Source organism: Poecilia mexicana, unplaced genomic scaffold (genome assembly GCF_051168715.1).
Source record: "Poecilia mexicana isolate PSO_F unplaced genomic scaffold, ASM5116871v1 scaffold_3, whole genome shotgun sequence".
NCBI classification, from domain to species: domain Eukaryota; kingdom Metazoa; phylum Chordata; class Actinopteri; order Cyprinodontiformes; family Poeciliidae; genus Poecilia; species Poecilia mexicana.
This window is the reverse complement of record NW_028263372.1, coordinates 22504182-22516113: the sequence shown is the minus strand read 5'-3', so window position 1 is coordinate 22516113 and position 11932 is coordinate 22504182. Positions and strand designations below refer to the sequence as shown.

General features: G+C 37.4%; 1 protein-coding gene across 3 annotated transcripts; it reads right to left on the bottom strand.

The window, feature by feature from the left end:
- Positions 1–504: 504 nt before the first annotated feature.
- def8 (differentially expressed in FDCP 8 homolog) lies at positions 505–11643 on the bottom strand. Of its 3 annotated transcripts, none has more exons than XM_088004333.1 (12): positions 11496–11643; positions 10543–10665; positions 7984–8078; positions 7374–7523; positions 6919–7060; positions 6008–6172; positions 5619–5746; positions 4875–4988; positions 3852–3932; positions 3153–3293; positions 2902–3011; positions 505–1859 (listed from the first exon to the last, which is right to left on the bottom strand). In XM_088004333.1, exons 2-12 carry the CDS (start codon positions 10649–10651, stop codon positions 1772–1774), a joined length of 1323 nt encoding a protein of 440 aa, XP_087860459.1. In that variant the 5' UTR covers positions 10652–10665; positions 11496–11643; the 3' UTR covers positions 505–1771. The 3 variants fall into 3 exon arrangements, with proteins under 3 accessions (XP_087860459.1, XP_014846961.2, XP_087860458.1); XM_014991475.2 differs by lacking the exon at positions 11496–11643 and adding an exon at positions 11356–11487; XM_088004332.1 differs by lacking the exons at positions 10543–10665; positions 11496–11643 and adding an exon at positions 8906–9532.
- Positions 11644–11932: the final 289 nt, after the last annotated feature.

The window sequence follows — 11932 nt, the reverse complement described above, 5'->3', positions numbered from 1 at the left end:
GCTCTTTAGTTGATACTCATCCACTCCACCGTGCAAAGCGTCTCCAAGGGGACGTCTTTCATCCAAGGCCCTCTCCGTGTGACCTCACAACATTTAGTTATGTAATCTGACTAAGCCAATACAAAAACTTCAATTTTCCTGACACAAAATCAGTCTTTGGGTGATTTGGATGTATGCTTGAATGTGCTGAAAAACAAAATCGCTTTTCATCCTCAGCATTCTGAGACTTTTGAAGGTTTGAAGTCAAAATGGGTGGATATTTGAAACTGTTCCATGTTTCAGCTGTCTTGACAAAATCTTTAGAAACGTGAAACATTAAAGAACGCTGCTACAACCATGTGGTTACAGTGCACTGTTGATGATGTGCAACCCGAAAAAACTTCTCATCTTTTTACCATATTTGAATGAATGTGCCTTTTCCAGCATCATATAATGGGTATTTTTACTGGTGCACTTCACGAAGTAGATGGCATTTTTCTTTCTGACAAACTAATGTTTGAAACATTTCAAAACATTAGTCAGGAAGTTTATTTATTTCATGCACTGATCAGTTGTTTTACAACAAGGCATTGCTTTCACCAACAGCATGTATGGTCATTAAGGTCAAAAATAACACCAAAAAAAACAAACAGAAAACTATATTTATATATATATATTTACAGTTCTTCATGCTGCTGAAAAAAATAACACAGCCAAAACATTGATATTTTAAAACAAATACTTTGTTCAAATGGTCACTTTAACAAAATTGCCACCTAATAAACTCATCATACCTACATAAAACTTGTTCTCAATAGCATAAGACTGAAACCATCAACACAATGACATTAAGATGTTTGGATAGCAGCTGAACATCCAAGCCATTAGCTACATCCTGAATGTACGAATGAGTTCAGATTTAAATAACAGAAGCACAATTAACTCCTTTAGTCCAAACTGTGCTGCAGAGGCATGCTTCAGTTAACCTGTTAGTGCAGATTCAGAGTATTGTTATAATCACTTTAATCAAATTAGATTTAAAGTTTATTCCACTACTAACTGACTGATAGAAAGTCACAGATATGAGAATAAATGCAAACTGAATGATTCAAATAAATCTTGTTGTTTGCCCTGTAGTTGTGTTTATATAAAGACTTCATAAAACTATTTAAAATAGATTATTAGGGTTTGATTTGAAAAAAAAAAAGATATTCTGAAAGAACCTGCAGAATTGGGACAGAATTCAAATCTATATTTTTCTGTTGAGCTTTGCCACAATAATCGATATTGAGCTCACGATTTTAGTTTTATATGAAAAAAAATTAAATAAATAAAATCACAAAACAAGATGAGTAGTACATTTATGATGGCTAACATTTTTCTTGTAATTGAAAGCAGGGAATTAGAACTTAATACATCAAAACATTTTATTAAAGGACCTTACTTTAGCTGCAAGAGGAGGAATACATAGTTTCTTCTGGCATCATCTTCGACTGATGTCAAGAAATTGTTCTGAAGGGAACCGAAATGTAAACTTACACCAGCAGCCATGTTCACAAATATTCCAACAGGAACACCGGATCACCTCAGACGTACAAGAGCGCTCGGTACACCAAGTTCTAAATGTTTTAGTTCCCCGTTTCACATTGTAGTGCACAGAAGAGAAAACGACAAAAAAAACAACAAGTCAAACATACGTAGACCGAGACGGGAAGCTAGTTTGGCCCGACTAGGATTGACTAAGAGTCAACATGTTATAAAAAACATCTTGTGCTTCTTCCTGGAGTCGAGCTCATTTCTCTTCTTCCACCTCATCCTGTTGGCGGTCGGTCATTCGAGCACATCGTGGACAGGTGGTAGAGTGGTCATAGTAGCAGTCTCTAAACACACACAATCACAATATATGCAAAATATAGACAAGTTAAACAGTTGCTTTCTTAACTAGAAGAATGATTCAGCAACTGCAAATAATACAGATACTTGATTTGTTTATTTCTTTAAACTCGTAAAAGTGGCGAGAGGGTCAGTTGAGTTTGCTTCTCCGGCCTACATGCGTTTTATGCATCGGCTTAAGGCTTACGACCGTTTCCCATGAGGCATTTAGTGGGGCTCTGCAGGAGGACGGGTCTTTTAGTGGCCATCTGATCCCTCTGTGGTCAAAGCAACAGCTGTGTCTGTATTGTCCGCATGAATTCGAGCTCATTCCCAGTACCATGACTCAAAGAAAGAGATCCTGAATAAACGGTGTAAAAATTATCTTCCTCCTACATGGGTAGAGTTTAGATTTATGGCCTGAGCCAAATCCAACCCAAAATTCGGGGCAGGTCAGGTCAGATTTATTGGCTTCCTATTGCAATACGCACAAACGAGAATCTACAATGAAGTTTTGTTAATCTACTTATTACAGCCTAAATAAAGGATTAGGCTGTAATACGTCAAAATCCATTTTCATTTCGAGCCACATCAAGATCACAAATGTCCTCAAAAGTCCGGCTGTGGGAGAATATATTAATAAAACCACCCATTAACAAACAGTTAGGGTATTAATGAAAAGCTGTCTCTGAATTCAAAAAGTACTTCTTGAAATTAAATACTATTGAACATCTTTTCATACTGATGCAATTTGCCAGTATGCAGCTAAAAACTATTTATTGATAAACTCATCTTTAGGAACAACTGTCATCTTGAATGTTATTTTTTTATGCTTCCTTCTAGAATCTAGAGGGACGATTTTGGCCCTCGGGACTCGAGTTTGAGATGTGGTTTAACATGTTGAGGAAATAAAGGAAGTTAATCAGACTGACAAACACAGCCTGATTAACCTGCCCTGCTCTGCTCGAGATTTCCTTACGTCTACAATTTCAGCTTTCAAAGTTGAGATATTTCAGCCTAATTCAGTTCAAAAGGTTGGTGGCTCCTCACCTGTGGAAGACGGCAGAACACTCGTGGCACACCGAGGTGTGACTGTCAAACGGAAACAAGACGTCTCCCTCCTTACAAAGCTCACAGACAAAGCCTTTGGCCTGACAACGCTAGAGACACACACACAAGCACAACACAGGAGCGGAACAAGAGTGGTATCAAGTTTAGTCGATTAATGAATGATATTTTTTACTGTTCCCGTAGCTAACATGCGAATGGGAAGCTTAATAACTTTTAGTGAAATGGCTCACCTCGCAGTCCAGCTTGATGTGCTTGGCAAATGTTGTGTGGATCTCAGTGAGAGAGCAGCTCAGCCTCCCAGTGGAGATGTCGATCAAATCCTGTAGTGAGTACATGTCGTCGTTTTCAACAAAGTGCTGGCGATCCTGCAGCTGTGGAGCAAAAAACGCAAAGGAAACATGAAGCAAAACCAGAGCAGTGCAGCCTAGAACCTGTGCAGGCAACCTGAACGCAGCAACACTCAACTTTGAAGGAAACGGGTGAATTATAAATTAGGAAACAGATAATTAAAATAGTCACTTGTGTGTTCCGACATGTTTAAAGTTTTTATTTCTAGGTTTCTCAGGCCTTCTCCTGAACAAAGAAACTTCTGTTTTGGTGCTCTAATGGCAAAAGTGGTGATTTATTATTCTGTAATGATTTATCTTTAACAGGATAGTGTTCATGGACATAACAGAGTAGAATTAATATGATTTAAATCTATGAGCTTCTAAATAACCAAAGCAAATACTAACCATTAAACAACAATAAAAAAAAAAAATCCAAAGGGGATTGTTGAAATTAAAATGTTTAACATTTGAGAGACTATATTAAACACTACCCCTAGATGCTGGTAGTGCACAATTTCACCACAAGAGGGAAAATGTTTCATTCTGTTTTACCGATGCTGCTAAGTCAGTTTGATGTTGATAACTCAAATAGTTCCTGACCTGCAGCAGCAGCCGAGCCTCCATCGCCTCCTTGCAGGTAATGAAATAAGGTTTCATCAAGAGGATATCATGGCGAAGTTTCTGTGAATCCAAAGCAGACGCATACAAAAATAAATGTTGGAACTCCCAGCATGAGTTTCTAAGTGTTAAGAACAGCTCTCTCCGTTTTACTTAAGTATCATATAAAACTCACTGAATCAGTCGGTAACAACAGCAGTAGAGAAGTTTATTAAAATTAAAGTGTCGGTTGGAACCCAGTGTTCTGATGCTAAAAATTAGCATCAATGCTAAATAAGATATAATGTACTCAACAACACGAGGAGAGTCACAAGCATGTTAAAATTAGTATATAAGCTAAAATTAGCCAAAATGCTGCCAGTGGCATATCACTAGCCTGTTGTCTTACATTGACTTCCTCCATTCATTGTGCTGAGCGTGGCTAATAAATAAATAGCTAAAAACCACATTTTAGGGAAAAGACTACTGCTGAGGTGGGCAGAAGCTACTGGTTGTAAATATATTATAAAACAGACATTAAACACAAATGTAAAAATCTGATTTATACTTTGTGGCAGTTCGTTACCAGAAAAAAAAACACTCATCTCTTAACACCAAATTAATTATTGTTATAAAACATAAGCCATTTTGAAATACTGCTTATCTGCTTAGACACAAGAACTTTACAGTTGGTAAATTTTGCAAAAGTAAAAATCTGATGTTTTCTTTGTGGCACTTCTCATCTCTTAGCAGCAGATCTCCTACGCTCTGCTATGGCAGGCTCCAATTAGGAAGGTTTAAAAATGTAAAGCAATTTAAGCTGTGGGTCAGCACTGGGTCACATTTAATTTGAGTTTTCTAATGAACTTTTAGGTATAACAGTGCTGGTTTGAGAGCAGCAACCCAACAAAAAAAGGGGGGGTTAAAATGAGCTACCAGGACAAAACTTTATACATGACCGTAAAATTGTGAACTTAAAGTGAAATTTAAGATTTTTTTTAGAGGGAAATAAATCAGTCTCCTCACCCTGATCTCGACCAGTTCCTCCACAAAGTTGAACAGCAGTGGGTTGATTTCTTTCATCTTCAGCACAGGTCGAGGCATCATGAGTGTCAAGTAACGCATGGAGGAACGACAAACCTGAAACAGAGAAAATATCCTCTCAGGAAAGATACTTTTACCCAAGAAACAAAGATGTACCTCTCTTATTATTATACATCTAGTATTCACTTCCCAAAAAAATTGAGAATAGTGTCGCAGTGCCTTTTTTAAGCAATCTCTGAAAAATGGCTCAAGACTGATTAGACAGCGTTAGAATCTGAGGTGGCAGCAGGTGATCAGATCTACAATCAGTAATTTTATGCGTCCAAAGAAGCTCTTCAATGCACAGAGAATGTCCAAAACAAAAATATATTTAAAAAAACATGATTTACCGTTAACTGTGGTTTAATAGTAAATTGAGTTACTGAGAAAATATCCCCATAATTTAACAAATTAAAAAAACCATGAAGCTTATTCACTTATCGCCGTTTCTCTCAACAAGAAAATAGAAAATAAACTGAATTAAACCGTGAAAGATGCAGAATCACGATTGTAAAATGATTTGAAATCATGCAATTATTTTGACAGTCTGTTTTTTTTCAGTTTGCCAAGGTCTGCAAATAACAGCAAATGAATATGATGTACAGTCCGTCCTGCCTCTGGACTCACTTTCAACAAGCTCATACTTTGGTGCATCAACTTTTATCGCATGCCTGCTGATGATGATACCTTGCGCGGCTCAAACTCCCAGTTGTGGATGACCCGAGCTGGAATGATGGCCGTGTCGTTCCAGTGGCACGTGCTGCAGTAATACTGGCCTGTGTAATCACATTGCCTGGCCTCGCTGGGAACGCCTCCTGAAACATAAACATGGCGCATTACAGTCAAGCTGCGGTAAAAGTAGAGAAACTGCATCATGCAGCAAACAGCATGTTTTTCACTCAGAGATTTGGGATTATACTTACGGTAGGGGAGGGAGACTCCTACACATTTCTCAACAGAATGGCACTTTATGGGTTTCCCCATTCTTATTTTAGTCAAACTTTAAGGAATAAATTCAAAACCTCACAATAAATTAATGGCAGATTTGGACAACTTTCCATCTCATTTGTACTCACTCAGTGAGATAGGAGTGCGGCACTCTGCACAGCGGTAGTCTTGTCGATCCAGTCCTATTTCTGGGCAGATGCTTAGTTCGTACTCCGACTGGTGGCTCACCTTTGACCGGACGCAAGGCTTCGTGATCTGGTTCATGCACTTGCTATGGCAACGGTAATAACATCCTGAAATAAGGAAAACACAATTGCATGCTACGAAAAGCAAAAAAGAAATACTTTTACTTACTCAGACAAAGACTGATTTTATCTCGAATGTGCATGCCTTAGAGAAAGCTTTAGTAAGTCAAAAAAGTTTCCTTGTGACTTTAAACTGTGATATTTATGAAGTAACAAGAACCTGAAAAGAAACCTGCTTCACATAGACAAACTGAGATTCTCTTCAACTTCCCCTCTAGCCAAGTCAGAGCTGAACTGTTTGTTTCATTTCTTCATTTAGACACATAAACTTACCTTCAGAAAATTAGTAACAATAAAGTATTATGAACAGAAACAAAGGCAATGTTAGTGGGATTTTGAATAATCTTTCTGAGTAAAATAATCCCTTTATGCTGTTAACTTATCTCTCAGGTGGAAAAATGTAATCGTCCAGACAAAACAAAGATGGCTCAATCTGTGTGATGATGTAATCAGAAACATGCATATCTGCGTGCAAGTTGTGGTGAAGCTCAAATTATTCTATTCTAAACTTGAAAAATTAGCTCATGAATAAACGCTGCAAACAGTTTCATTAGCAGTTCATATCAGATGTTTGAGTTAAACTATTATAACAGCAGGATAAAACTCCAGGGCCCAATTAAGTCCTTTAATGAGAACGACAAACGCCTTGTTCCTTTCTACATGTTGTGTGGTGTTTTGTAGTTTTCTGCACTAACACACCCTGCAGTGCTGCATCAGTGTATACTGTGTCTTACCTGTGCAGGTGTACCAGGTCTGGATTAGACCCCAAATGATGGTACTGCACTTGTCACAGGTCTGCTTCACGCTCTTACTCTTCTCTTTTGAAAAGCGGTGCTCCAGTATGACTCTCAGATTAGGTTCATCTTCCTCCGGGTCCTTTAGAGGAAAACAGCTAAAATGAGACTCAGATTTTGAGAGAATGTGGTTGGGTTTGTGGATATGCATCAAAAACCTGTTCCAGTTTAGTTCAAAAGTAATGATTCATTTGTGTAATCATCGTTCGCTACGACCTGAAGTGTAACGCTGTTAGTTCAGAATAATTCCCAGTGTGCCACTCAGATTTGTCAGGAATATTTAGAAGAAAATTTAAAAAGTTACTCAATTAGAAAAATAAAACACAGATCATCCATCCTCCTGAAGCAGCATTAAAAAACAAACATCAGTTTCGTGTCTTCGTCTCAGTTCCAACCTTAAGTTCCTGCAGTTTAAGTCGCAGGTGGATCAGTTTGACCACAGTGTCCTTTTGTCTCTCCGAATGCTCCGGCAGCTCCAAGATCAGCTTCTTGCATTCTTCTATGGCCAGTTTCAGCTGTTCGATGTCCGAAGCCACAAAGGAACCCTGAAACAACATCATTAAAAAATTTAAAAAAAAACATTGATTTAAGATGGAAGTGTTTCTTCTTTGCAGTAGTTTGATTGAATCTCAGCAACAGCCATTTTGGTTAATGTCCTTTCAGCAACCATGTATCATAACTCCAGGTTGGAATAAAAGTCAGGTTATGTAAGATGATCTGTTTAAGTAGACAGATCAAGCAAAAATATATAACAAGAAATTGTCAAAAAATAAAACAAACATTTGATTTTGGTCAATCTTTTTATCCTACATCTATTTATGATCATTCTCAGTGCTCCAAGACATGTCTTAAATTAAGGATTCCAGCAGTTTAACACTTTCATTGTGTTTAGCTGATAAGAGCAAAACACAGCTTCAGCAACAAAACAGAAACAGGGATGCACTGATCCTGGCCAGTTTACACATGTTACTTTCCAACTGGTACAGAAAAACATTTAAAACTCACCACAGGTCTGGAAAAATGGTCCTCAGCTAGGCCGAGGTCCATGGTGCGATCAGAGCTGTGGGTTTTGGTCTCAGAAAACAGCTCAGAGCTTGCTTCTGAAAACACAGAATCACAACTTTAAAAAGTTAAGTTAAAGTTAAACACTGGACACTCAGTCCTCCATACTGCCCACACACACAGGAGAACCACAAGCAGAGGAACAAACTGAGAACTGTTTTAAACCATCCAGTAATGTGTAACTAAGCTGTTTAGAAGGACATGTGATCACCGTCATAAAAATAAATGTAGATCAGCTGAGTAAATGAACTCTGAAGTTTAATTCATTCTGCTGTCAGTTGTTTTTTTTACATCCATTTTTTTTATTACCACAAATTCTCCAACTGCCACCTATTTTTTTTGACTAAGTTGTGCATTATGTCAGCAACTAAGCTGTAAGTTACAATCATGTTGCTTTCTGATATAACGTTAAAGCTGAAAATCTGGCACAAAAATGTTTTTTTTTTTTTTTTTCAAATGTAAATAAAATTTCTAAATGCTTCCTATTTATGAGGCGGTGCCTAGCAACACCATATTAATCCAGATAAGAGGCCTTACACTACGGCAAAAATGCACATTTGCTTTAGAAAACTACAAACCACTTGTTAACCCTAGCTGTTATTGCATTTTTTTTTTGTGGTAATTTAATGAGAAAATACATAAAACTGCATCAAAATTTAACAGAAAATGATGAATTTTTGTAAAAGCGGCGTTAAATCAATATGAAAAAAAGAAACTGGTCAGCCCAAGAAGAATAAACATAGCTAAAACAACTAAAAATATATTTTACATTTTTTTTGTAAAGACTGAAGATAATCCATATTAATATCTATCATATTCATTTGGATTAAAGCTGAAAAAAAAATGCAGAAAATGTAGCCTTTACCTGTGTACACTTCAGAGCAAAACATCTTTAGCCTCAGTGTCGAATCACTTGCAATAACAGAATCAGAGCGGATAAAGTGTTTGAGAAGCTTTGCTTGTGCTCCCAAATCCAACAATAAAGGAAGTGTTACTGATTTCCTGCTTACACATTTGCTTCTCATTTGTTCTGGTTTAGCTACAGCATTTCCCACTTCTTGTTTCATAGGCCTGGAGTTGGTCACAAGAGTTCATTTGGCTTTTTTTTTTTTTGCGCTAGTATTTGACTGACATTTAAACTGTTTCATTATGTTCAACCATTTCTTAAAAGTGGATTTTAAGAAGGAAAGTCCTGCACCAGATGTGAGGAAGTTTGCACTTCCTTGCAAACGTCATTTGCAAGGAAGTGACAGTAACAAAAAAGCAGATGAAGGGGAAGCCCATGAACACAGAAAAAGATATCCCACAACAAAAATATAAATAAGACTTAAATGTATACAATTTCTAAAAGTAAAAAGACAATATTTGTGATGAGTATTTTTTTTCTCTCCATTCAATTATAGACCAGATTTGGGGAAGTTTTTAGTCTACATTCAATCAAATTTTATTTATATATAGCACCTTTCAGCAACAAGGCATTTCAAAGTGCTTTACATCACAAAAATGCAAAGTCATAGAACACACAGTCAACAACTTTACATTTTGCACATCAGATTATTGATTGTTTCATGATCAGGTTTCAAACGCAACTCTAGTCAGGTGGGTTTTTAGTTTAGACTTAAAGGAACTCAGTGTTTCAGCTGTTTTACAGTTTTCTGGAAGTTTGTTCCAGATTTGTGGTGCATATAAGCTGAATGCTGCTTCTCCATTGTTTGGTTCTGGTTCTGGGGTTGCAGAGCAGAACCAGAAGACCTGAATGGTCTGGAAGGATGGTACAACAGCAGCAGATGTTTAATGTATTGTGGTACTAAGCCGTTCAGTGATTTATAAATAACAGCAGTATTTTAAAGTCGATTCTCTGAGCCACAGGGAGTCAGTGTAGGAACTGTAAAACTGGTGTGATGTGCTCCAACTTCCTGGTTTTAGTCAGAACGCGAACAGCAGCATCTGGATCAGCTGAAGCTGGAGGATTGATTTTTTTCAGGCAGACCTGTGTAGACGCTGCTGCAGTAATCGATGCGACTAAAGATAAACACATGACTCTTCAGTCAATTCAGTAACATGCCATGATCAACGGTGTCAAAAGCTGCACTGAGGTCCGACAGAACCTTAGTGCAGGTTCTGTTGGACCTCTGTATTTTATTTATTCAACACTGTGGTTCTTCCACAGTCTGTGTTTATATGGATGTCATTGAACACCTTGACTAGGGCAGTCTCCACATTGTTTTTTACAGCATTAAAAACAACTGGGGAATTCTTGAAGAAAATAAGATGATGCATGATAAGCAGACAAACCAAACATAAGTCCAAATCTGTATCCTGATAAGTAATGAGTAAAACAAGAAAGGGTTTTGGTGTTAAACTGTAATTAAATCCCTTTCTTTACCAGAAGAAAAAAAACTGTTAACATTTCTCTTATAACTTGTTTTTGTGTCATAATTACATATTTTGTTTATACTTGTGTTTTTCTACATAGCTGTGATTGAAAATTATTTTCTTTACCATGTTGCTGGGTTGCCTTCCCTCCTTCAGGTTGATCTTCCTCTTCTCCACGATCAAAGGGATTGAGGCGAGTTTGACGGAAATGTGCAAGTTTTTCATCATACTCCATTTTATTGGCTACATCTAAGAGAGACAAAAACCAATCAAAGTGACACACAGGCAGTCAAATTCACTTTCCTGATCTTGATAGAGTTAGTTTATAGTGGAAGCTGGCTAGCTAATGTGCCCCCTTGCTAACTGTACAAAAATGTCCTGCTTCTTTAGAAAATACCAAGTCAGTTAAACCCTAATTATGATTTCAGCAATCCAGAAAACTAAAGTAGTAAAGTATGAATGCTTTAGATTCATAGAACTGCATGGGTGGTACCGTTAAAGGTGTCTGTTAAAATTGTTAAAAGCTCAATCAAAGAAGGAATGACTAAAAATGAATGGCAATGACAATGCTTGTCATACCAAGAACTAATTTGCATGTGTTCTCTATTTCTTCTCAGAATCTGCAACAGGCATGAGTTCAGAAAATGAAAAACAGCTTAAAGCTTGGAGTCAGTGCAAGTAGACGCTTCATCGCGTCATTATAACCAATCAGGACTCCCGCTGAATGGTCACCTAAAGCAACACTTTACATATTACTGCCGAAAATAATCTTGAGCATTGAAAACAACAGGTTTCAGCCATCCTACCACCATGAAATGGCAAATAAACACCACCCCGGCTAAGGCTAACGAGCTAACCAGCTTCAAAAAGCAATGTGTTTTTCTGTTGTTTTGATACCAATTCTGACTCATTTAAGAGAGAGTGTGTATAAAAGCTTACCCCGTTCTTTACCGTGTCAACATCAGACAACAAGCAGCTGGTAAGGCGTATTTTGTAGCGCCTAATATTTTTAACATGGGCAGCTCTCGGAGTGTTGTTTTGCCCCTGTCATCAGCAACATCACACGAAGTGTAAATTACCTCCATTTCAACAGCTGCTTCCGGTTTGTTTCCTTCAGAATAAAATCCTTCAGCTAGCATCTGCGCACATTTGATGTGAGTTGCGGTGTCAAACTCCGGTCCTCCTCCTTTTAGATGTGCCTCTGCTGCACCTCACCTGAATAGAATAATTAGCAAGACTCTGGAGAACTGATCTACACAAGGAGGAGATAATTAAGCCATTTCATTCCAGTGTTTTGTACCTGATTTGGTTTAAGTACAATAACTAAGTTTAAAGTGATGTTTTAAGCTTTTATTTTGAAGTTTTAACATTTTCAACCCCCAATCCTTCCAATAAAATAGTTGAAATTTGCTTAGTGGTTTCTTCACTTCATCCTGTCCTAGAATAGCCAAAAAGTTCCTGCTGAATTTACTTTGAAATTTCATTGAGGCTCAAATAGAATAAAATAAACAACAAT

Bases quoted from the DNA above. Each gene is read 5' to 3' on its own strand.
- def8 (XM_088004332.1), bottom strand. From the start codon at position 9,107: ATGAAACAAGAAGTGGGAAATGCTGTAGCTAAACCAGAACAAATGAGA. The intron at 8,079-8,905 runs GTAAAGGCTACA...CTGTGTTTTCAG, and splicing joins TTGCTCTGAAGTGTACACAG to AAGCAAGCTCTGAGCTGTTT. The intron at 6,173-6,918 runs GTAAGACACAGT...TCCTTATTTCAG, and splicing joins GACCTGGTACACCTGCACAG to GATGTTATTACCGTTGCCAT.